This window comes from Myodes glareolus, chromosome 7 (genome assembly GCF_982192425.1).
Source record: "Myodes glareolus chromosome 7, mMyoGla1.1, whole genome shotgun sequence".
NCBI lineage: Eukaryota > Metazoa > Chordata > Mammalia > Rodentia > Cricetidae > Myodes > Myodes glareolus.
Genome location: NC_142032.1, coordinates 31936354 through 31963074, shown reverse-complemented (window position 1 = coordinate 31963074; position 26721 = coordinate 31936354). Strand labels below are relative to the sequence as shown.

At 44.2% G+C, this 26721-nt stretch overlaps 1 protein-coding gene across 1 annotated transcript in view; it reads right to left on the bottom strand.

Moving 5' to 3' along the window:
* The window catches only part of Gldc (glycine decarboxylase), an 80099-nt gene that overhangs the window by 47674 nt on the left and 5704 nt on the right, over window positions 1-26721 (bottom strand). Inside the window, exons 3-5 of the mRNA XM_085693779.2 lie at window positions 13381-13516; window positions 6234-6398; window positions 1107-1184 (exon numbers count right to left, since the gene is read on the bottom strand). Of these exons, the coding sequence (XP_085549905.2) occupies window positions 1107-1184; window positions 6234-6398; window positions 13381-13516 (379 nt within the window). The remainder of the gene's footprint in view (window positions 1-1106; window positions 1185-6233; window positions 6399-13380; window positions 13517-26721) is intronic.

Below are 26721 nucleotides of genomic sequence, written 5' to 3'. Positions count from 1 at the left end.
TTCCAGAGAGACTGTATTCATTTCCTGTGCTTTCTCTCAGGGTCCCACTCCCAGGCCCCCCCTCATTTCAGACTTGGCCCTTCCTTGGTAACCGTGCTCCCCACCAACTCACACGCATGCCTCGCTATGCTCTGTTCCTTCCTTCTGTCCTCCCCACTCCCCTCTTCAACACTCCAACCTGCTCCTGCGAGGAATGTTACCTCCTAGAGCTAGAGATCCAATACCTACAGCAACCGAGCCATCACTGTGACATGTACTCCGGGCCAGCTATGATAAAAATGAAAAACATCCTGACAACAGGAAGGACTAAGGAAGATTCTGGAAACTGTCTAATCATGACTTAAAATCCCTGCTGGAGGGGTGTGTGGGGCAGAAAAATAGTCCGTATTTCCAGAGCAGAAAGGAAATGCAGTGGCGGTTAAGCTGGGGATGCTTCAGTGGCTCACAGGATTAAGCCGAGGCCAAGGCACTAGAGCTGCTGGCACAGCTCTTCTAGGGGTTAGGAGGATCCTTTAGAAGCTACATCTGCACACACGTATACACAAAACCATAGCAGTTCTGTCTGAGTTCTGATTCTCCAACTGTCTGAAACAGCTGAAGTTACTTCATTTCGGTGTGTGTGTGTGTGTGTGTATTTACCCACTGTGAGATCAGTCAGTCCTCTGACTTTTTCCTTCATGATCCCAGGGATTGAGCCAGGGTCAATGATCCCAGGGTCTCACCCATGTGAGGCAAGTGCCCTACTACTGAGCTATAGCCCTAATGACTAGTTGCGAAAGGTTTTTACTGCATGACTCACTTTTGCCTCAGACTTGAAATCCTCCTGCCACAAGCCGATTTGAATGTTTTCAGTTTTACCACACGATGACAGAATAGCATGGTAACTTCCTACAGTGCAAAGACAGCTACACTCGCTGTGTGTGTACCCCCAGACCCGACAAGGTACTTAGCAGAGACATCCGTGGACGAAAGCAGGAGAAAAAGACAATTCAGCAAACTCAACGGAAAACAGGTTCACATCCCATCAGACTGGCAGTGGGAAAGAGAGGTGAGGTAGAGGGAAGATAATATTACCCTTGGTTCAAAGCACAAATTAAATCAATTACTTGGCTCGAGTCTGGACAACGGCTATTGTCTGTGGGTGGCAACGAGGATCAACAAAAAATTTCTTCCTCTTGTTGTGTCTGTTGAAAAGAAAAAGCACATTCAACCTTGAACATTTCCAAAGGAGGTTCCGAATACCAGTTTTTGTTTGCTTTCTTATTTGCTTCTGTTTGCTTTGTCTTTGTTGAGGCAGGGTCTTAGGCCTTCACTAAACTTATGGTCCTCTCGCCTCCACAGTGCTGAGATGAGATTCCAGGCGTGTGTCACTAAGCCTAGCATAGGTATTGCTGGGGTTAATCCTGGCCATGTTCTCTATCAACTGAGCCACTTCTGATTCTCCTGTCTCCACCGTGCTGAGATGAGATTCCAGGTATGTGTCACATAGCCTAGTACAGGTATTGCTGGAGTTACTCCTGGTCATGTTCTCTACCAATCGAACCACTTTGCCAGCACTAAGCTCAGAGTTCCTAAGGAGGCAAAGCAGGAGGGAAAATCTAGCATGGCGTAAATAGAACTGGGAGCTCCTGATTGCAGCCCAGGAAATTCAACTCTGTTCTAACTTAGCAAAAATCAAGACTATTAGAAATATTAGGTATAAAAGGAAATTGAAATGACTACCCCCAAAAAGTCTTCTAACGTGTTACATCTTAGAATTTTGCCACATGGGGTGCTTCAGCCTAGTCTCCGCTGGGTAAAACAAGACGGATTCCTGTATCCATAGAGTGGAAGGGGAAATGACTCCAGAGATTGTCTCTGAGCCTCAGAAATGCACAGGCGTGCGTGTGCACACTCTCCCACACACACCCACACGCACTCACATATACACATGCACTCACATATACACTCACACACACACACATACTCACACATTCATACACACACACACACTCACATATACCCTTACTCATCCACACACATAAGCAAAAAAGAATTCTAGAAAGAGGCACACTTAGAGATGATCTAAGCCAAACACCTTGAGTTGAGCTGGGTGGGCTCTAGGGTGCCGGTGCTGGGAGACTTCCCTCTCTATGGCTTCAGGAAACAAGACCCTTGTGAACAGACAACAATTCAGGTACCAAGTGCATCTCTGGACAAGGAAAAAAGGGCATGGAGTGTGTGTCCTTGTGCGTCATGCTACGCTATTAATTTCCCAGGAAATACACAACAGTGCCACTGGAGACTTGAAGTAGTAAATAGCATGATTTACTTTGAATTATATTCTACTCAGTTTGATAGATTTTTTCATTAAATACAGATAATTAGTTTTGTAATTTATATATAATTTGTTTCAATTTTTGTTTTGTTTTGCTGCTATTTTGAGATAGGATCTCAGCCCACACTGGCCTTGAACTCACAGCAAGATTTATTTGGCACAGATATCAACTTAAGGAATATGTTAAGTAGGGGAAATTAAAAAAATAGTCACCTAGTGTGAAATACTTCCCACAGTTTGAATCAAAACAAACTGGAGAAAATTGCTAGCAGAGACTCAATGAACGGAGACAACCCTACTTTACAATGACTAGGTGAAAACTGAAAAGCGTACCACTTAACTCTCCAGGTTGCTTTACGAAGCTAATCTAAATGCAGATCCAAGGAGAAAGGAGGGAAGAAGCAAACATTTACTGAGGGGGAGTAGTCCACCTCCATGGAGCAGCTCAAGGTGAGCCATGCAGGGCAGGTAGGAAACCCTCAGCCCAATCCATCACGTCAGCAAAGACCAGACACCTTCCTGTCTGTGAGTGTGAGCTAAAAGCTGTCACCGGAACCAGGATGTGGCGAAGACGACAGACCGCTTTGCCTAGCATGTGTTGAGAGCCTGGGTTCCACTCAGTGTGAAGTAAAATGGGGGTGGTGGTGAATGGCTCTAATTCTACCACTTGGAGATGAAAACAAGCACATCAGAAGTTCAAGGTCATCCTCAGCTATACAGTGAGTTCTAGGCCAGCCTGGACTACGAGATTCTGCCTGAAAGGATAAGAAAAAAAAATAACTTTAAGATTTAGAAGGAGGGAACAAAAATTACTGAAAAACAATACAAAGCTGAGAATAATGACAAAAAAGATACGTAATTGACTCTGTGTGTGTCTTTCAGGAAGAAGCTGAACTTACTCTCAACGCTGCTGATGAAGCGGAGAGGCCCCAGGTCGGCTTCACCACAAGGATTTTCCCACCTTGTGCGAGTCTGTACCTGTTTGCACCCCATAGCCCACGTATGTGGGAGCCAAGTAATGTAACTCATATGGGCACTCAAGGACAGAGGCACCAAACCTTGGCAGACACCCTGAATATGGGCAGATTTCCCAACCTATGTGAGAATTCTTCCAGAAGGTGTGTTCTAATAGTCTTCCAAGACGGAGTGGAGGAAGGGGAACTGTAGAGCCATTGTTAACTGTGCCCTGTGACCCAATAACTTCTGGAAATGGATCCTCAGGAAACAATTAGAATTTCCGAGAAAGCTTTATTTTAGGGCTGCGCATGGTATATTTTTAGTAACAGAAAATGGTGAAAATAAATGAAATGTGTAACAGCAGATGTGAGGTTAAATAATCGTGGCACCTTCAGGGCACAGACACCAAGAACTCTAATTCTTGGGTCTGGAGAGATGATGACTCAGTGATTAAGAGCACTTACTGCTCTTCCAGAGGACCCAGGTTCAGGTGGCTCCAAGGGGACCTGATACTTTCTGACTTATATAGGCACCTGAACACATGTGGCACACACACACGCACACACACACTTGCGTGCACACATGTACAAACACATGCATGCAAAACAAACTAAGAAAAATCTCAAAGTCCTATTCTAGAAAGGTAAGAAAGAATGAGGTGTTCAAAATACATTGTAAATAGGAAACAAAGACAGGAGGAGAGGGCACCGAGAGGAGAGGTAGGATCCCAAGTTCAAGTCCTCATGACCTTGAAAAACCAAGGACGAGGAGTATATATCCAAGACCCTGGGTTTAGACAGCACAAGGAGTGGGGAGTGGTTGTAGGGAGAATAGAAAAAAAAAATCATGAGAACAAGGCAAATTCTTCCGAAGAATTGTGCTGACTGTGCTTCATTACACAATACCCACCCTTCCCTAGACTCCGGAGGAACAAGGGCAGAAACAGGCCCACACAGAACTGATTTCTTCAGGTCACATGAAGGAAGTGTGGTCAGGAAATATAAGTGAAAACCGTTGAGTGACATCTCTGTAAAGAGGCCTCTGATTGGCTAGAAGCACTCCTAGGTCCCGCCCTTCACTTCTTCCTGAGGGCAGATGTCATCTCATGGTTAGAGGTCTAACCATCATCTGCTGACACAGGAGGATGAAATGTATGCTTAAGATGGCAGTTATACAGGGACGCCTGTCCTTGATAACATCTCGGAGTTGTCCAATAAGTCACCTTGGGACTTACGCAAGAAAAACAATGTTTTTCTGTCAAACTATTAGAAAGCTTAAAAAAAAAAACCCTATTGGAACAGACTATTTTTATTAACTGATAATATTATCTTTACCACACACACACACACACACACACATATATATATGTATGTATATATACACACACACATATATTATATATAAAAGTGTATTGTGCACACAAATGTCCACAACATATATGTGTGTGTGAGAGAGAGGGGTGGGAACGAGAGAGAAATGGTAAACCTCTTCAAGAGTACAGCAAGAAGGAGTCTAAGACCAGGACTTCTTATTCTTAGACTTTCTCAACTCATGATCAACTCATGACTCATTTTTATCAGATGAATCTTTTCACAAGAGAAGGCATATAGATATATAACATACACATCCAAATCAAGATTTGCTGACAATAAAACATAAAGAAATTTATTTTGGAACAACCCTGATATCTAGATTATAGATAGATAGATAGATAGATAGATAGATAGATATCAACTATTAAAAAACAAAAACAAATTTATCTATTTAATTATTTTTGTGTTGGGATACCTGGCCCAGTTGTTACAGCAAATTTGCATATTAATGAGATAGATGTGCTTATTTTTAAAGAATTAAATCTTGGGGCTGGAGAGAGGGCTCAGCGGTTAAGAAAACTGTCTGCTCTTCCAGAGGAGCTGGGTTCAATTCCCAGAACCCACAAGGCAGCTCACAACTGTCTGTAACTCCAGTTTCAGGGAATTTGAAACCCTCACACCAATGTCCATAAAATAAAATTAATTAAATGAATAAATAAAAATAATTAAACCTTGGCTGAATGTTTGATCATAGAAAATGTAGAATATCGTTAGTGTTTCTAAAGTTAATGGCCACTTTGACTTTATGACTATCAATGGTAAGATATTCCTTGATGCAAATATATACAATACATACACACACACACACACACACAATCACAATATGGCAGAAGTACATCCAGAGCCAATTAGGAATTCTGTCTTTACCCTAAGTCAACATCCATCTAGCAATTTTTTCTGAAATTCATCAGTAAATGAAACAGGAAACTTTTGAAATCAAGCATTAATATAACCCAAAGATATGCTCATTTGACATGTACATGCTGAGGAATTATGGCAGAAAAATATTAAGAAAGGTGAAATTATCATGTTTCTATGAGAACAGAAGACTCTCTATGTACAGTAAGAAGCACCATAGTTCAGCTGGACATGGTGACTCAGACCCATAACCCTATACTTGGCACTCAGAAGGTAGAGGCAGGGAAATCAGGAGTTCAAGGTCATCTTCAGACAAGCATCCAGCCTGGGGTGCTTTAGGCCTGACCAAAAACAAACAAAAACAAAAGCAAAAACCCCACTGCTGTAATTCAGAACATACAGCAATCTTGAACCAGAGCTGAGAGGTTTCAGGTAGCATTTGCGGGTGGTGTGTGACATGAGGCACATGAGGCTCAAAGTGCACACATGGTTTGTGTATTGAGGACCAAAGCTGCAATGAAGTCAGGTGCGCATTCTGCCTGAAAGACCTCGACTTCATTAGTATTTCATTTTAAATCGTTGATGGCCCCACATTCAGAATATTTTTTTAACCGTTGCCATTTTTTTTCCTGGGGGAGACTCTAGATTCCTCTATGAAATCCCACCAGAGGTTGCTGGGGACTAGGGGACATCCCTGCCGTGGAGGAACTCGTCCCTGAGTCTCTCACCTGTGGCACAGTTGCATTGCCTCTGCAGCTGCGGTTGCCTCATCCAGCAGGGAGGCGTTGGCCATGTCCAAACCTGTGATGTCAGACACCATGGTCTGGAAGTTGAGTAAACTCTCCAGTCTCCCCTGAGACACTTCTGGCTGATATGGAGTGTATTGGGTGACCCTGAGGGGGAAACAGAAGACCACGTCCAAACTGTGCCTCTCCTATCCAGAAAAGCTCATGAAATTCCTTTGCTTTCAAATTCAATCCCTAAATCTCTTGAGAATTATGCCACACATCTATCAGTAAGATCCTAAGATGAAGCCGGGCGGTGGTGGCGCACACCTTTAATCCCAGCACTTGGGAGGCAGAGGCAGGTGGATCTTTGTGAGTTCGAGGCCAGCCTGGTCTACAAGAGCTAGTTCCAGGACAGGCACCAAAGCTACAGAGAAACTCTGTCTCGAAAAACCAAAAAAAAAGATCCTAAGATGATCAGTTTGATTGGACTTAAAATTGCTTAGAAGAATCAATGAAGTACACTTCTGGGTGTGTGTGTGTGGAAGTTTCCAGAAAGGGTTAACTGGGGTAGAAGACCCAGCCAGAATGTGGGCACAGACTCAATGGAAGTGAAGAGCACCATCCAATAGTTTGGAAGACTATTGGATTGAAAAAGAAGGCGGGTTCCTAGCTGCCAGGACACAAACTGCTCTGCCCCCGCCCCGCCCCCGTGATGACAGACAGACCTCTGGGATGAACCTGGACAGGTGAGAGCTCAGCAGGTAAAGGTGTTTGCCACTAAACCTGACAACCTGAGCTCAGTCCTTGAGACTGACTGGGTATGCTCTGGCAGAGGTCCCCAGGGAGCACAGCCCCCCCCCCCAAATAAATAAAAGCCCTGAGTCAAAAGAAATCATTCATCCCTAAATTACTTATGCTGAGGATTTGGTTATAGCAATGAAACGTCAATTAATGGCACGTTCTCTTTAGGTTTCTATGGGGAAGAACAGAACTGTCATAGAGACAATATTCTTTGGGCACAACCAGTACTTATTTTCCCTCTGTATTTTTTTTACATGTCTTACTTTTACATGTCCTAGTGCTCTGCCTGCATGTGTGTATGTGTATCACATGTGTCTAGTGTCCATGGAGGTCAGAAGAGGTTATCAAATCCCTTGGAACTAAAATTACAGATAATTGTGAACCACCGTGTAGGTGCTGGCAACCAAATCTGGGTCCTCTGCAAGAGTGACAAGTGCTCCTAACTCCTGGGCCACCTCTTCAGCCCCCTGACATTTTGTTTTATTATTATATTTATACACATAATCTTGCTGCGTAGCTCAGGCTACCTGACATCCACTCGGTTCCAGATTGTCCTTAAACTGGCCCAGGTTCTCCTTCCTTCTCAAGTTCTAGGATTATAGGCGTACCACCACCCCCAGCTCTTTGCAGTATTTTATTGTTGCATTGCTATTTTAATTATCATACACATGTATTCCTTACGTGTGTTGCAGGGGCATGTGGAGGGCAGAGGTTAATGCTGGGCATCTTCCCCGGTTGTTCCCCAGCTTATCTTTGGAGGCAGAAACTCTCTGAAACTGAAGTTCACAGAGTCAGCTCGGATCCATGAGCTCCAGCGATCCAGCTACCTCCTCTTCCTCAGTAGAGGGATTGCAGACGCTTTTAGCACTCACCGGTGCCGGGGATCTGCTCCTCAGCAAACACTTGACAGAGCTCTTTCCCTAGGGCATCCACGTGTGTTTTATTATAATCTGGCTCTTAAAACCCAGCCTGGTCGGGCGGTGGTGTGCACGCCTTTAATCCCAGCACTTGGGAGGCAGAGGCAGGCAGATCTCTGTGAGTTCGAGGCCAGCCTGGTCTACAAGAGCTAGTTCCAGGACAGGCTCTAAAACTACAGTGAAACCCTGTCTCGAAAAACCAACAAATAAATAAATAAACAAACAAACTCTTTCGTCTATATGTTGCCCTGGTCATGGTGTCTTATCACAGCAATAAACAATCAACTAAAATGCCAACCCAAAAGTTCTAAGTGATTTATTTTTGGCTTTGATTTGATTTTTATATCCTTTTCTTTTTTTCTCTCTCTCTCTCCTGTTCTGGTAATTATACGCAGGCATTGAAAGCATTGTTATGTTGGCTTTATTTAACACGGCTTATCTTTGAAGACAATCTTAGCACACAGTATTGCACCAGCACTTTGAAATCATTTTCTGAATCTTTCACTGGTGCAACTGAGTATATATGTGTACAGCAGAACACATTGTTACCTCAGTTCTTTTCTTGAGCAGCTTGGATTTGCAACTATAAAGACAATCTCTCAGTGAGTGGAGAACTGGAATGAATGGCTCATACATCACAACACAAAGGGCAGGCAGTTGAAAGGGAACGCGAAAGAATTGAGGTCACATGCGAGCTCAGACAATGGGCAGTGGTGATCTCCAACCAGACAAGACCATCACATACAGCTTGCTACCAGGAAGACAGATGTGACACTGTTCCTGCCATATGCTCAGACCGACTGCCCAACAGGGCACTTCTATTGTTTTCAGAGCCATTCTTTGAGATTTAGACAGGTATTCGGACATACACATTCCCACAGAGAAATATATGCATATGCCAGCTACCTCAACTGATGAATAGGAAAGACTGAATATATTCTCAGGAAGAGAACACATGAGGAGAGAGAAATATTTCAAAAGATTTTGGCACGGTAATGAATACTATAGAAGAAAACGAGTAGCAAACTGTGTGGCTGCTAAAGAGAACGGTGAGATAAATTAAACGGCGTGCCTAGAGCTTACTGTCATTGAAAACGATGCTCTCAATATTCCTGACATGAGACGATGTTCACAATATATTAATTTTAAAGTGGAGAGCATTCACTCAAATAAATAACAGGAATAAAAGACCCTGAAAAGCAAAGTATAAAATATCTCATTCCTGTAAGTTTATAAAAGCAAGCCATTGAATCAAAATGTAAACAGGGATTTTCTTCTGCATGATTTTTTTCTTTTCCCCACCCTATCATACCAACAACAGCTGAGTTTGTTATTGACCATTAACTAAAGAGGTGTAGTCAAAAAGCCCAAGCCCGCGTTATTTAAAAATATGAAACACCTCACCAATCTGTGCCATTGCACAGGCACCAGGCTAGTCTTCTCCGCACAATCCCTGTTTTCTTGTTTGTTTGTTGTTTGTTTTCAGAAAGGTCTCGCTGTGTAGCCCTAACTGTCCTGGAACTCACTCTGTAGACACAGACTGGCCTCAAACTCAGAGATCCACTTGCCTCTGCTTCCTGAGTGCTGGGATTAAAGGTGTGCACCACTACCAAGCCTAATTCTTTTAAGGAGGCAAGACAGTTATTATCTGGAGCAGATGTAATGGTAATGGGATTGGACACATTGTCAAGATTAGCAGCAGGCTGCATGAGGCCTACACATACAAATACAAACACATGCAAATCTCTGAGTTAAAGAAAAAAAGTAATAGCTACTAAAATATTCTTTTTAATTCAAAAGCAGTCCTCCCTTACAGGTGTTTTTCTTGAGCAACACTGGGCAACAGCTGTCACTGCCATAGCAAGTTGCACGTCAGCTAGGGCCGTAAAAGCTACGTGTGAGGGCACACGCTGTAGTCACAGCTCTTGGGAGGCTGAGGCAGGAAGATTAAAAGTTAGAGGCTACCTTGACAAGACAGCAAGAACCTTGTCTCGAGAGAGAAAAAAAGGAAGGAAAAGGAACACATACATACACGCATAGACACACAATGAGAGAGAGAGACAGAGAAACAGAGACAGAGAGACAGTATGTGTGTGTGTGTGTGTGTGTGATAAAAACTAACAAAAATCTAAAGTCAGTAGGCCATGACATAACCACTTATAACTGCCATTCCAGAGGATGTAATGCCCTTCGCTCTTTGGTCTCTGTGCGGTATACACACATGTACCTGTCACCCACACCCACAAATAAAAACAGTAGACCCTTACATTTCTCATCAGTTTGAAAAGAATAAGAAAAAATGACCAGGTATGGTGGTGCCTCCTTTAATTCCAGCTCCGGGTGTGGGAGACAGGAAGGTAGGGAGGGCGGAATTTCAAAGTCACCCTCGGTGACATAGTGAGTTTGAGGTTAGCCTGGACTGCTTGAAACCCTCTTTCATAAGAGCATAAAATGGAATCACATAAAATTCAGATCCAAATAAGGATCATCCCATGGGATCTGTACCTGGCCACCCCTTCTCCACTGCCTTGCTCATCTGGCAGGGCTTAAACTACGAAACTGCCAAATCCTGGAGATGCAAACGTGCACATGTTGACCCCCAGTTCAAGTATCTTTGACAAGGCTGGCAAGATGGCTTACTGGGTAGGGGAACTTACGTGGCTATCCTCTGAGCTCCCCACGTGAAACATAACACATCCATACCCATAAACACACACGTGCGCAGTGAATAAATAAAACCCAGGTATCTCTGCTGGCTTCCCACTACCCACAGGAGAAGGGCACGGGTGTTCATATGTGAGACTGCAATGACACTCTGACCTCTGCTGGTGAGATTTAGTAGTTTTCTTTTTCATGACCAACCTTCCCATCGTTAACCCTTTACATAACATAACGTTGAGTTAAGGTAGCCACCACTGCTTTGAAAGTCATTTCTTTTACTTCAGACTTTTAAAATATTTGCGGGTTTTTGGTTTCGTTTTTTAATCACTGTGGGAATAAAACAGGCATAAAAGCTCTTCTTAGCAACGACCTATGAGAGGAAGTAAAGAATAACCCGCATGTCATGGCTAAAAATGTTACCAAACCAGCCATGGTGGCACTCACTTATTCCCAACACTAGAGAGGCAGAGGTAGGTGCATTTCTGAGAGTTCCAGCTCAGCCTGGTCTGCACAGCGAATTCCAGGACAGCCAGGGTTATAGTGAGACCCTGTCTCAAACAAACAAGCAAGCTATCAAAGGGCATCTGGAGAGACAATTCAGCAGTTAAGAGCACTCGCTGGCTGCTCTTCCAGAGGACCGGGGTTTAAGTCTCTATACTTAAGTGGTAACTCCAGTTCCATAAGGATCTTACGCCCCCTTGTGGCTTCTGTGGGCACCACATAAGCATGTGGATCAGAGCGGCACATTCAGGCAAAGCACCCAGAATGCATACAATTAAAATAAAATTTTTGTAACATATTGAAAAAAAAGATTTTAAAAGATGCCACCAAAGGGCTGCCGTCATACAGATAGGAAAGAAAATGCATTTAAAAACACCTATCTGAGGAAGTGCAGAGCAGTGGTCCCTAACAGTGGCATGTGTGAGGGCCTGCGTTCAGTCTCAGGCACCAGGAAGAATTAAAAGAGGAAAGAATGGTATCTGTGATCTGTGGATATGCCTAAATTGACATTAATTCAAATGGCTTCTTTTTTTCTACATGCGTTTTAAAAGCATCTCCCTTTCTAAGCAGACTTACAGTTCTGAAATAGGTTACTTGGTAATATACTCAATATGATATTGGCATTTATCCCAAAATAACCAGCTTCCTCTATCATTTTGGTTATGATTTTCTTTTAGAACTGGGAAAATGTAGGAGGGGGGCTTCGAGGAGAGTTCATAAAATTCATAAAAGGCTGTGTTAATCTTACTGCCAGCCAAGACTATAAAAACCAGAAAGCCACAAGGAAAATGTTGGTATTCGTTATTAATGTTATCAGCGACTGAGACTTTGGGTTAGTGGACCACAGAAAACAAATTCTAGCCCAGCTTTACAGTTTCTTTTATAGAGCCCAAACGCTTGTATTCTTTCGAGTCTTGTGGCCCATTTATTTTCACCTCACGTCACCGGAATTTGTTGGCTCCATCACTATGGAAACCATTCAGAAGTATAATGTGAACAATCTCCCACCCACGTGCTCACGGCCCTCCCTATCAGCACGGCAGGGCGCAGAGCAGCTTTGGCGTAATGCAAAGCAGCAATATTTAAAATGCGCCCAAAGCTAGAGGCTGGAAAAACAGAGTATTGTCTCCCTCTCAAAACACTGGCTACCCCCTAGTTAATTAGCATACCAGCTCACAGCCAGAGAGAAATATGGCAGATATTCTGTATGGTCACTAAGAGCGAAGGCCTCAGGCCAGAGCTCAGGCAGAGAACGCAATGCTGCCCCGTCCTTTTAGGGGTAGCAGCAGGCTTTGTTTTTTAAGTGGGGAGAGTAAGGCCATTTGTCTCCGAAATCAACCTCAGAGATTGCCATGCAAACTTTCCTCAGAGCCACAGTGAAAAACAAGCCTTAGCAATGCAAGCACACTAGAAAGCACATTCATGCACCAAGAGACTGAAACTCGTTCTGTCGATGGGCCTGCTCTTCCGTTCTCACATTAATAAGCAAGTAGGGAATATTGCAGTGAGACTCTCCTCCGCACAGGAGTGGAGGGCAGGCATGAGGGTGCATCAGACCTGATTCCTTTAAAGATGGGATAAAATCAGCAGGGTGGCTCGGCGGGATAGAGCTTCCCAGACAAACTTGCCGACCTGAGCCCCATCCCCAGATCCCATGGCAGAAGGGAACTGACTCCTGAGGGTCATATTCTGACACACATGACTCCCAGGGGTGGTAAGAAATTTTATGATTGGCAAGGCGAGGTGAGAACAAGAAGCTGACCATGCAAGCACATATCTGTCCACAGACATATGTTCACTTTCCCAATAAAGTACCGTCAATAAAGCTGATGTTACGGTCTTCATTCTTCTCATACCGTGTCACGTCATCTCTGTTGGTTAGGGACCAAGAAATGTGGGGAGAAGAGGAACATGAGTCTCGTCCTTCAGAAATTCTGGCAAAAGACAGATGCCCAAGATTCTTTCCCAGGCTACAATACTGTGTGATTAAGTTCCGATACAACCTAAAGTGCTCCAGGGTCTCACCAAAGAGGAATGAAGTCTTGTTCAAAAGCAGCAAAGAGATTCAAGTTGTCACGGAAGAGATCATCGGACCTGGACTTTATGGAAATGAAAGAGAAAAGAATCCACTTCAACACCCTGCAAGGAATTTCCCAGCCAGAGAAGCCAGGTGGGTTCATGGAGCTCAGAGAGAAGAAAGGGGCAGTTTCTGAGACGCAGGGACCATGAGCCTCATATTCCTGGTCTCTAGTGAAGCGATACCTTACCATCCAGAATTCTCCAGTAAGTTCCGCAAAATGGTCTGGGGCACCGAGCAGTTATAATAGCCCATGCCAATATACGATCTCCAGATCTGGTTTTTGCTTGCAATGGCATGCAGAGTTTCAAGGATTTCATTTTCACCTGATCGTGGGAAAAAGAAAAGTTACTAGAGAAAATGCCCCACTTATAGTTTAAATGTTGTCTGGTTATTCGTATCAGAACAGCTGTACAGAAAACACAATCATTCATGCAACCATCATTAAACTATACAAGGAAACATGGTGGGAGGATCCCCAGATGGGACTTGGTTTCTCAACCTTAGTCCCTCATCATTCTTTCACCTGTATGCATGCACATTTATGTGTACACATGTGTGCACATGTTTAGCTGTGTGCACAGAAGTCAGAGGATGATGTTTTTCTTGATCATCCTCCAGCTTGCTTTTGGTCTCTTACTGAACCCAGAACTCACAGATTCAGCTAGATTCCTGGCCAGCAAGTCGCAGGGATCTGCCTGTCTCAGCCTCAAGGGCACAGGAATTACAAGCATGCTCTGTCATGCTTAGCTTTTATATGGGTGCTAGGGACCCACAGGTCCTCATGCTTCTGTGGCAAGCACTTTACCCGCCAAGCCATTCTCAGATCCTTGGGACTCCTTTATTCAACTTTTGAACAGTTGCCGAATTCCATGTTTCTTTGATCTCTTTTTAATTTCTGCTCTATTTCCTCTAAATAAAGTGTCTTCTCATAGTAATATTATATTTCTTCTGTTATCAGTTTTTCTTTATTTGTGTGTGTATGTAAGTATGTATGTATGTGTGTGTTTATGTGTGTATGTGTGCATGTATAAAAGTATTCTCAGAAGCCGGAAGAAGTTGTTGACCCTTTGGAGCTGGAGTTACAAGCAGTTGTGGGCTGCCCATTGTGGGTGCTGGGAAACAAACTTTAGGTCCTCTGTAGCAGCAGTCGGAGTTCCTAGTTACTGAGTCACCTCTTAGTCCTTCTTTCTTTCTTCCTTTCTTTTATTTTTTTTTTCAGTTGTCTTATAGTCTCTGGAAGCAGGCAAGGTCATAACCTTATATAATACATGAATTAAATTTTGTTTCTGATTGTTCTACTGAACTGAATATTTTCTCTCTGTCATCTGAAAGCTATTTAAAAAAAGAAAACAAAACAAAAACAAAGCAACCTAGTACCCCCGAACCTAAAATAACAAGCACAATGAAAAACTCACACCAACTCTCAACTAGTGTTCCCATGAAGGGACCTAGTTAGCAAGAATTATAAAATTCTTGAGTGCAGGAAATCCAATCACTTCCCAAACAATCTTCTTAGGGGCAAAGTGATTGATTCAAGAGCCCAGTAGGAGAGGAAATTAATTAGCAGTGCCTGGCAGGCCAGCCCAGCTTCAATTAAGATCCTGTGCAAGATGGACAGGTCCCTGTACCACATTGTGCCATCTGGACAAAGATCCAGCTCTCAAATGAGAGCAGTCTGAAAGGATCTGCTGGTCAAATCCAGAGTTTAACCCTTAGCTGCTGTTGGGTGTTTCCTATTGGGAGACTATCACTCTGTATTATGGGAAGATCATTCTATATGAGGTGTGTAGAGTCCACAAGAGAAAATCTGGCCATAGGGAAACACAGTTCAGCAGGAACAACGGATGAGAAGAATACCGTCAACCAAACCGTGCCTCCTAAAACAACACGCTGAAGCAACAATCCTCGCTCTCTTTGAATGTAATCTTGCTTGGAAATTCAGACTTCACAGATAGAATCAAATTAAAACAAGGTCGTACTGGATCAGGGGCCTCTTCCATCCAATAACTGCTGTTCTTAGAAGAACACGGCAATTTGGGCACATTTGACATTTACTCAAAGAGAATGCCATTTGACATAGAGACTGTGGTCATATATTGATAAGCCAAGGAATGCCAGCAGTGACTAGAAGTTAGAGAGAGAAATGGAAGAGATCCTTCCTCAGAGCATCAACTCAGAACCATCCTGCCAATACCTTGAAATTTAACTCAGCCTAAGAGAGGACAAATACTTTTTGCTGGAGTCATCCAGATTGCAGTGTAACATTTCAGCAACTCTAGCAGAACAATACAGGCATCTGATCAGACATTTTCTAGAGAGGCTATGGCATAGTTGGGCCTTTCTGGACACTTGAAACACACCCACAGGCCAGAGTGGTCTCCAGGTCTTCGGCAGACAAAAAATATCCATACATTCTGAAGTCTCTACCACCCAAAGTAACCAGTCCAGATGGTCTAAACGATGTTTATCTACTGGCACTATCTATGCTTGGTACTATGTTTCTGAATATATTAAAAACCAAAAGCAAGGCAGCACACACTTGGGGAGGCAAGAGGATTAGACTTTAAAGCCAACCCAGGTGGCACAGGGAGACCCTGTATCAACAGAAAAGGAAACAAAAACCAAGACCCATCCAGTGAAGGCAGAGGCAGAATCTTTCCACACTGCCTCCAGGAGACTCGGGAAATGTCGCAGTCAATTATTCAGCCCAAAGATCTATCCCCAAGTCCACATAGTGGCACATCCTTAATCTTACACTTGGAGGCAGAAGCAGAAGCAGAAGGACCTCTGAGTTTGAGGCCACCCTGGTCTGCATAGTAAGTTCCCAGATAACCAAGGCTACGTAGGAGACCCTGTCTCAAAACAAATAATCAAACGAAAAGATCTGTCCTGGGCATTGCTTATTCATCTTCACAGTCTAATGCTGGGGAGAATCTTGAAGCCATGTTCCATAAACAGCTGAACTGGGATAAGCAATTCGGCTCTAACGGGCTCCATGCCTGGCAAGAATGATATAATGTTAAGTCACTTGGTTAGAGATAACTATGGTAAGATGGACAAGTTGGATCCATAGGTAAAAGTATTTGTCACACAAGCCTGAAGGCCTGAGTTTGATCCCCAGAATCCATAGTAGAAGGAAGAAACTGATCTGTGGAAAGTTGTCCTTTGGCCATCACACATGTGCCATGGCAGGCATGCGCCTTCACTCACACACAAGATGCTGGCCTAGTGAACCCTCTCTTCCCACCCCACCCACGATAAATTAGGTTTTTGACACCATCGTCAAAGAACTGGGGAAACCGGCACGTTTTAGTTTTCTCTGAAGAGTCTTGAAAGAACTAGAGCAGAAATAAACTGCAACAAATAAAGTTTCAAATTTGACCAGTACGGTTTCAACTTCAGGAAAATTTCTAGATTTTGACGTTTACTCAGACTACCAACACAATCTTTTCGGTGCAGGGGACTCCTTACCATGCAGGAAAGGGGTGATCTGCAGAAACACAAGCCTCACAGATAGGGAAATGATCACTGTGCCAAGATCCACAATTATGGGCCCACCTTTCTCATTAAGTCAAATTATCTGAGAAATGTGCTCATTGTGCTTGTGTGTGCGTGAGCATGTGCGCGTGTGTGTGCATGTATGCGTGCAAGCATGTGCTGACCACAACCCATGTGTGGAGGTTAGAGGACATCTCCAAGGACTCAGTCCTCCCTTTCTACCTTTACAAGGCTTCTTGGGATCAAATCCAGGTCTCCAGGTTTACGTGGCAAGCGTCCTCACTCACTGGGCCATCTTGCTGCATCTCAAAAATGTGCTTTTAAAACTCAGAGACTTAGAAGCAGGTCAGGAAAGTGACAGGAGCTCCAGAGCTCAGTGCTAGGATCCAGGAAGGCTGCCGAACCTCAATCAACCCACCGACCTCTTCCCCTGTAGATGACACAGCCCACCTGCTCTCTTCCCCAGAACACTACTGTCCTTCCTGGAAGAAGAAGTTCCACTGTGCTGTTTGGATTTCTGCCATCAGACCCTCAGTAATCTACTCTGTATTCTCTCATTTTCTATTTCCATTTTCATAAGGTGTCATTCTCTAGACCTATGATGGTGACTGCTGTGTGTGCTCATTACCAACGATATGAAAGACAGTTTCTATTATAGATCTGCAATGGAGGACCCTCCCAAGGACCAGGAAGATAGGTGGGGCCAGTGTCCCCAAGGGGAGTAGTCTAGGAACCCTGGAGGGAGATATCGCCCCACTCCCTAAAAGTAGCCCAAATAAGACCCGACTCTCAAGACCAGTTAAGTCGAAATCCAATGACAGTCTTACCGGGAATAAATGGCAGGGCTGGCTTTTCCACTGACATAGGAACTAAGATGGTACCTGACACTCAAAAGGGGGCAGAGATCTGAATGTGAAGAAGCTCCTAAAATGTTTGTGTGATTTTTAGTAGGCCAATTCAGCATAAATGAGGAACAAAGAGATTATACTCAGAAGCATAAAAATGCTTTTCGAGCTGCATATGGTGGTACACGCCTTTAATCCCAGCATTTAGGACACAGAGGCAGGAAGATCTCTGTGAATTCAAGGGCAGCCTAGCCTACAAAGCAAATTCCAGACCAGCAAGGGCTACATAGTGAGATCACTGTAAAAACAAACACATTTTTAAAACTCTCAAGTGGAAAAGCATGAACACCACCATGGGAGATGCTGACATTTCTGGAAACTTCAGACTCTTTAAACTAGAATAGTGAAGGAGCCTGAATCTTCCTAGTACAAGAAAATCAAACCATTACTACTTCAGGATGTGATGGGGAACACTAAACTCAGGTTGACAGAGTCTAGTTCTCTTCTCTCTTCCTTCTGTATCCTTCCACCTACCTATAGGAAGAGCCAAACTTACCAAGTTCACGTTGATTCTGCTTCTACCTAGCTAGGATCGATATAAATTCTTCTCTATGGGAACTTATGGTAGCCTCAACTTTACACTCTCTTTTTCTTTCTGTTAAAAACAAAGGGCGGTAATAGAATGAGTTATGCCCTGTCCACCAAGATAATAGACACCGAACCATAGATAGGATAGTAAGTCAGCCATGGTGTGGCTTGTAATTGCTAGCTCTCCAAAGATGGAGGCAGGGGTTCTTGACTTTGAGGCTAACCTATACCACAGGTTAAGACCCTGCCTTTAAAAAGCAAAGGGCCGGGGTTGGAGCTCAATAGTCAACAATACACAGGTCCTGGGTTCTACCCCCATCACAGGGTACTGGTAACCCAGCACAGTCTTGAATCCTCTGGGAAGGAGCACTAACAAAGCACTAACGGACCACTCTCTGCTTTTGACAGTCGATTCAATGTGCCTGGGCTTCTTCACGTTCCTGCTGCTTTGACTTATGCAGCCTAGAATTTGAGTCAAATAAATTCCTTCTCCCTGTAAGTTATTTGGTCAGACTATTTATCACAGCAACTGGAAGCTAATCTAAAACGGTCCGTTCTTGGTCACGCTTCCGAAAGGGTGAAGGCTGTGAGGAGCTGTTCTCATTTACTCATCCATTGCCTATCATAACTGAACTCCCCAACCAGAAGCCAGGACACTGCTATGATAACATCTAAGACCTCAGGCTTCCTCACCTGTACATAAGAAAAACCATTCTCTGAACACAGAGCGTAGTGTGCGAATAGCTTCACAGGTTTGCTCACTGGCTGTTATTTCTCACACCCTTTCAGACAAATGGCACTTGAGTATATACGCAGAAGAGGCAACCCAATGTATTTAGAAGCCCAGAGTTAGCTGTCATCATGACATGGCCACACAGTAATAAAAGGAAAGAAAATGAGAGAAAAGGGGAAAGCTCACAGAGATGTATGTATTTGCTGAGTCTGGACCAGCAGAACCATGTCTCAAAGTCTAAGATTTGAACCATAATCAAATCTAAATACAATTTCCATTGAAAGAACACAATTCCCATCACTGTCCCTTCTTGCCTGCCTTGAGAAGCGCCTCCCTTTCTCTTTCTTTTTCTTTCTTTCTTTTTCTTTTTCTTTTTTCGAGACAGGGTTTCTCTGTAGTTTTGGAACCTGTCCTGGAACTAGCTTGTAGACCAGGCTGGTCTCGAACTCACAAAGATCTGACTGCCTCTGCCTCCCGAGTGCTGGGATTAAAGGTGTGGGCCACCACCGCCTGACTGAGAAGTGCCTCCCTTTCTACAGAAAACATGAGATCTCTAATCCCAAAGTGGCAGCCTTTGCCTCCTACCTAGTAAGAGAAGCCCCCACCCAGGAGATAGATAGTGCCATCCAATTCCTGGGCAGCTCAACCCCAGGAAGCTGTGTAAACAAAACAAAACCAAACCAAAAAAAGGGGGGGGGGGGAGCAGATCCCCTGCTTTCACACCAGAGCTCCACTCAAGAAGGTGCACATTTCTTCCCAAAGATCACGTTCCTAGGCACAGGAGTCCCCAGGCACTGACTCTTGAGTATGGAGCACAATTCACGTAACTAAGAATGAGATAGAATGAGGAAGGGAACATCTTAAAAGCCACTAGGAGGCCAGGCACTGCGCTTCAGGCCGTTAATCCTAGCACTTGGGAGACTGACACAGGATTGCCATGAGTTTAAGGCCAATTTGGGGTACACAGTGCGTCAGAGGCCAGCCTGAGCTGCACAGTAAAATATCTCTCTCTCTCTCTCTCTCTCTCTCTCTCTCTCTCTCTCTCTCTCTCTCTCTCTCACACACACACACACACACACACATACACACAAAGAACCACTTGGAGACAAGCTGTCATTTTCATTGCCTTCAGCCCTGCAGGGCCGCTGGACCACGTGCACTCCCAACCTCCCAACCCGCACTCCCCACTGGGCAGGAGCTTAGGCAATCTTTCTTGCCTCTGAGCAGCAAGTTTTTTACTTGTGGAGCAAACACCTGCTTCTGACCTGTTTGTGCCCCTGCCTCAGAGCGTTGCATAATGCCCTGGTGCTGATGGCCAGAGGACAGAGTTCAGGGCTTCCCAGGAGCCTCCAGGTAGGGACTGCAGCGTCTTCCTGGAATTCACTGAGTACACCTTCCTCCTTCTGGAATTCTGCATGAGAACAACTTCCTAATAGCAGCTTCCTTGCTTTGTGTGCCTAAAAGATCCAGAACTTTGCACCCAATGAATTTATTTCTTTTCATTTTGAGAGTGGGTCTCACTATGGAGCTCTGGCTGGCCTGGAACTCTTGCTAAATAGACCAGGCTGGCCTCAAATTTGAAGATATGCCTGCTTCTGCCTTCTAGTGCTGGGATAAAAGGTGTGTGCTACCACACCTGGTTCAAATAAATGTTTTAGAACCTCGTAGGTCTTATACACTTGACCTATTGTTATGGCTGTGGAGATTTTTCAGATAAAAATGGATCTGTACAAGAAATGGCCTGAAATGGACAGGCAGGCAGGCAATGTTGAGTCGAGCTGTGTGTTGCTGCCTAAGCACAAGGCTACCTGAACACATGTTCTCCATGTAACCCATGACAAAACCCTATTTTTTTGGCCTTAATTATATAGGAAGAAGTATCCGTGCTTTGCTTTGCCCCCATTCCTGTGGTCCTATACAGTGTTCGTACACACTGTTCAGATCATGATCATTCTGTCTCCCTTTGGTGTGGTATGAGGCATTAAACTTTATGCTAAGCATAAAGCATCCTACCTTGAACTATGTCTAAACTTTTATCATCCACCTTTTTAAAGAATAAATAGATGAGCGTGGTGATACATGACTATAACCCCAGCACTTAAAAAGCTGAGCCAGGAAGGCTGCCCTGATGTCAGGGCCAACCTCAACTAACAAGAGTCTCAAGGAAAGAAAACAATAGGGCTGGTAAGGTGGCTCAGCCAGCAAAGGTGCTTGCTGCCAAGTCCGATAGCCTGCTGGGGTTCTAATCCCTGGGTCACACACAGTGGGAGGAGAGAACCAAGTGCTACCCACCCTTGCAAACTGTCCTCAGACCTCCACACACGAAGTGAGTGTGCAGATAGACGTGACAACGAAAAGTAAACATACAGGTGTTTGCACTGAGAACATCTCTGAGATGACGGACCGAAAGTTGGGGTTCGAGGTAGCGTGGAGTCTCAAGATCCCTTGAAAATCTTACGCTTCTGAGTTTTGCACAAACTTATTTGTGATACAAATGAAGTGATGACATCACTCCTGGAATGCAGTAGTCTTTGGGAAAGAGCTCTGTGAGGGACAGCACCTCCTGGGCAGCCCCGCAAGCAGCCTCTGCACAGAGCAGGCAGCGGGCAGATTCAGCCTCCTCCCGAGGTCACCCTCCTACACTTGGCAAGACACACAGAAGGGCTCCAAGGAAATCATCAACACTGAAGACCAAAGCACTCATATTCGAGTTTGCCCAGACAATGTCACCAGTATGAGAAAGGTCTTTCTTTGCCAGAGGCTGAAGGGAAAAGCTGGGGACAGACTGTGAGGGTGGAGAGTGCCTTGGCAGATTTTTTCCTTGCCAGCATGCATATCCCTGGCTCCACTGTCGTGTGGAAACCATGGGGTATGTGTGTGTGTGCAGGTATCAATATGATAAATGTTTCATGAGCGACTGTGCATTTTACGATTTTCTGAGTAGAAGAATGAATATTCAAATTCTGCTGAAAAAATGTAGCCTTTTTCCCCTATCACCTAGACATCCACAACACCCTTTTTACCTTACCCATAGCCACATGGCTTAAGCCTACATAACTGTACTCATGCACCTATTGGTAACAAGTTTCCTCTCTGGGTACTGGAGGATTTCATGACCAAATCTGTTCAGTCACAGAAGTTTTTTTTATTACAGAAAGTCAAACCACACTAGATTCCCTGTAGAGTAGAAACTCGAAGAGAAGGCCCTTAGCTACAGGCCGAGGATTGCTGTCTTAGTTCTACTTCTTGGCACATGGATAAAAAAAAAATACTCTGCGCTTTAAATGTAGCTTTAGGGAGAAAGTAAATCGGGCCTCCACTTCCAGCTGCAGTCACCGTGGGGTAGCCAACGCAGCAGGGGCTGGAGGGACTCGCTCTTCTTAACAACAGTCAAGCACAGAGAGCCCTAAAACAAAAGTCTGCATGCCAGGGTCCGTTCATCATTCGCACTCTTAATACAGAAGCCCCTGCTGAGCAATGGTGTCACCAATCGTGGGTGGGTCTTCCTACTCCCTACTAATGTAATCAAGAGTCTAGACAATGTCAAAGTGACAATTAACATGAAAAGTCACAGTTACTATGTGGCCAGACAACAGGAGCAACACTTAGGTCTGACCTCCTCGTACCCTCCTCCAGCTTCCCTTATCCTGATCTGCTTCGACTCTTCCCATTTGCAAACCATCTGTCAATCATCTGTAACTCCTCACACCACCACCACCTGTCTCTGTGCACCACCACCTGTCTCTGTGCGTCTGATGGCGCCTTCCTTCACATCTGCAAACGACAGAGTTGTCCTCTGCAGTGGGGCCTGCTCAGTTGAAAGACACACAGTTTCAACTGTGGTGGAGAGACGATGCGGAACAATCTATCTGTTGTTTTCTTCCTCAAACTCAAATCTCTCCTTTCTCAGAGAGGCCTCCATCACGGCCCCTCTATTTAGCTTCTTTTCCTTCTTCTTCTAAAGCTAACATAGAGAAACATTGCAACTCACAATGTTTATCTAGAACACCAGATGACCTATGTATTCATAGTCAGGCCAGATGGCTTGAGTCTGGAGTGTTTGTTTTTCCTCTTCTCTGCCCCCTGGGCACACTGTTATGTCCTGGGGAGCAGAAGCAGAAGGGGAAGTATATGTTCCAAGAGCTTAACTCAAACAACTTTCCCTGCCTGAGGGAAAGGCAAAGGACAACTCTTTGTAGATAAAAAGAACAGTCTATGGAGAGATCTGTGGATTCATTGATAAACTCACCACGCAATGAATTGTGATCTCTTCGCAGACAGGAGCATGGCATAGTGGTGTGCCACAAGGCTAAGGCCTCCCATTCAGCACGCCTACCAACTTACCTATTACAGAATCCACAGTAGGCTACTACAAAAACTGTTTTCATATGTGGCTCAACTACATTCCTTTAAACAAAAGCTTTGGAAAACCATTCATCAATGACAACTTGACACTATTGGCAAAGTTCGATCAGTGTCTATAATAACTTTAGATTTTCGGAGATTTCACTTTTTTTCATAGTTTAATCAGCATGGAGAATCCTTACTAAAACTCTCAGTTTATATACCGTAAAAATATCTGAGGATTGATAAGCGAAACAGGTCTGAGCACTGAAAATGAGATCTGAAGGGCTAGAGATGGCTCATAGTTAGGACTCACTGCTCTTGAGGAGGATGGGAGATCAATTTCCAGCACCCACACTGGGCAGCTTACAACCATCTAGGACTCCAGTTCCAGAGAACCCAACACCTTCTGACCTCTAAGTGCACACACAAGCACACATAAAAAATAAAACAATAATTTCTTGTTGGGCTTTTTTTCTTTTTTTTGGACAGGAACCCACTGAGTAGATCCATGCTGGCCTCAAACTCACTGAGATCTACCTGCCTCTGTCTCCCAAGTGCTGGGATTAAAGGTATGTGCCACTATATCTGGCCATAACATAAATAAACCTTAAAAAGGGATATAAGTCTTCATCCACCATACAACACACATAAAGCCAAGGCACACAGCTACTGGTAAAAGGCAGTTCACCGAAGACACACAAAAGTGAGAACCTGAGAGAAAGAGAGAGAGAGAGAGAGAGAGAGAGAGAGAGAGATAGAGAGAGAGATAGCAGCATACAACCTTGCGATCTAGCCCTTGCCTAGAACCTCTCTCTGATCTCACAATCAGTGCACTGCTCATGCCCTCAACCCGTTTCATGAAGCTGGTCGTTGAACCTCTAGGTACAAGGTGGATGAGCCTTTCCATCTCTCTCCGAACCCAGTGACCTGAGCTGACTGGTAGACCTTGAAGTACTTGGCACTTGATGATACCAGTCCTCAGCCTCATTTGAACTCAGTGACCACATCTCCTGGTTCTTGCTCCCAGATCACTAAATGGCAGAATCAATGCCATTTGACCTCAGCAGGCTCTCTGTGAGGGATGACCTCCATTTCTACCACCTACTCAGACATGCTGACTCTTTGGAAACTCCACTTTTGCCTAATTCAGTCTTTCTGCTTTCCATGCAAAGAGAACCCCAGGCAGGCAGCTTCCAAACACCTACCACCCTAGGAGGTGCTCTTCATTCTCTGGCCACTCTTCTTCCTTCTGGAACCTACAAAAGGTCCAGCATTCAACACAGGGACCCCTGGACTTGTGGGAAATTGTGCTGTTTGGTCTCCAATACATGCTCTACTGTCTCACGGTCTGCCTCTTTCTTCTCCTCATTCATTGGGGAAGCCACTCATTCCCAAGAAGTCACTGTAGACTCTTAAGTCTACGGTGTCACCTCACATCTTGCTCTTGAGCTCTGTATGTCTTGCAACTCCAACCTTTTCCAGATTTGTACAGCCATCTGAGAGTCTCTTTGTTCAGTCTTCCTGTCACATCTGGTTCATTCTACCAGGGTCAGACCTGCAGTTGTCTGAAGCTCCAGTCGTGCCCTGCTTCCATCTTCTTGAAGACCTGTGGACTTCATCCTGATGTCTCTTACCGGGTAGAGCAGAACTATCTCACACTGAACATATGTCATGTAAAGGTTTTGTCTCTGAATCCTCCAGAGCAGCATCTCATCCTTTGCTTCCCATACTCCCCAGTCTCTAGTCTTTTTAGTTTATCCAGTGTTCTTCAAATAGTCAACGTGTTTTTATACTTTCACCTCTGCCCTCGCCATAGTCTCAGTATTCATCCTATTTGCAGAATATCCAGTATTGACCTCCGTGTCAGGGACCTTATCTTTACTATCACTTGGCTCTACACGACCAGTGCCTGTGTAGTGCCTTCCACAGAAGCCTCATGATAAATGAGGACAGAACGCTAAGGGAGGAAACTATGGAAACAGATCTGGTAACTGCAGTCAATCACTTACTGATGACAGAGGCCATAGGAAACACCAATTCAAACCCCAAAAAGCTGGATAGTCCTGGGAATTTCATGTATGAACAAAGGGTCCTTTATACCTCTAAGAATAACACTGTGTCTACAATGCTGCATCATGGATGATTTTGGTAGCACTGGATATTTTTGAAGCTATATGAAATTCAGTATACGTATTATATAGGAAATAGGTACAAATCAGGATAAATGCAGCAGTTTCAGGACTGTGTGTAGATTTTAAAGCAATGGAGCTTTTCTGTCGAATACTATGATTAATACAGGCCATGGTACAGCTCCAAAGTCCTAGAACATAAGATATCATTATCCGTTGCTCCATAAGAAATTATGTTTAGCCCTGTGGGTAAAAACTATGGGTACCTATGGACCATGGGCAAACATGAGTTGATAGGAATCCACCCATGTTGGTGCACACCAATTCTAGCATGCAGGAGATTAAGACAAGGCAATCCCAAGAATGAGGCCATATCATATCATGGGATATAAAGAACGAAAGGGAGGAAGAAAGGAAACACAGGTCTGTTAATTGTCAAATTGACCAGTCTGGTGGGAAGGGAGGGCAGAAGATACACAGGAAATCTGTATCAAAAAACTGTCTCTGCAAATATCTTTAAAACATTTTTTTAAAATGTATGTGTAACAGTGTTTTTGCCCATCATATGTCCATCCACAGGCATGCCTGGTTTCCAGAGGCCAGAAGAGGACATCAGGTAAGTTCCTTGAAACTGCAGTTACACAGGTGGCTGTAAGCTGCCATGTGGGTGCTGGGACCCAAACCCTGTTTCTCTCCCAAAACAGCAAGTGCCCTTAACCTTTGAGCTATCTTTCTAGGCTCTCTACATTCCTTTTGGCAACTGAAAACTAAGAAAGAGGAAAAGTTAAGCTGAGCAGGCCCAGTAGAACCTCATGGCAGCTCAAAGGGACTGCAGCTTAGTCTTTTGGAGGAACTATTAATTTGGCAATAACCTCTAACTAGCAATGGATCACCTACAGTTTTTCCAAGCATTTCACTTTAAAAAAAACATTAAGGAATGTTACCTATGCAAAACAATGGTTAAAAGACGAGTTTGCACTTTGGGTGTGCTCAGAGAACACGAGCTGTCGGAGAGCAACCTGTGCCAGTCATCCTCTCCTTACACACGTAGGTCCTGGGATGACCCAGCCTTGGCCGCACGTGCCCTTACACACAGAGCCATCTCACTAACCCACAAATTAAAAAAAAAATAGATACATCTTTGTCGGTGCGGGATAGCTTCTGTGGCCCTTTAGAAGAATGGAGGCTAGAGATGGTTCAGACATGTCCGGTTCCTAGGTCAAGCAGCGCGTAACCATTGTTAATTCTAGTTCCAGGGAATCCAACATGCCTCTTTATACTAAGGGCAGCTACACTCATGTGCACACCCCAACCCCACACCCACACATTATTTTTTAAGAAAAATTATATTTAGGTATTTTTCTCAGCAGTGTGGTCAGTGTGGTTTT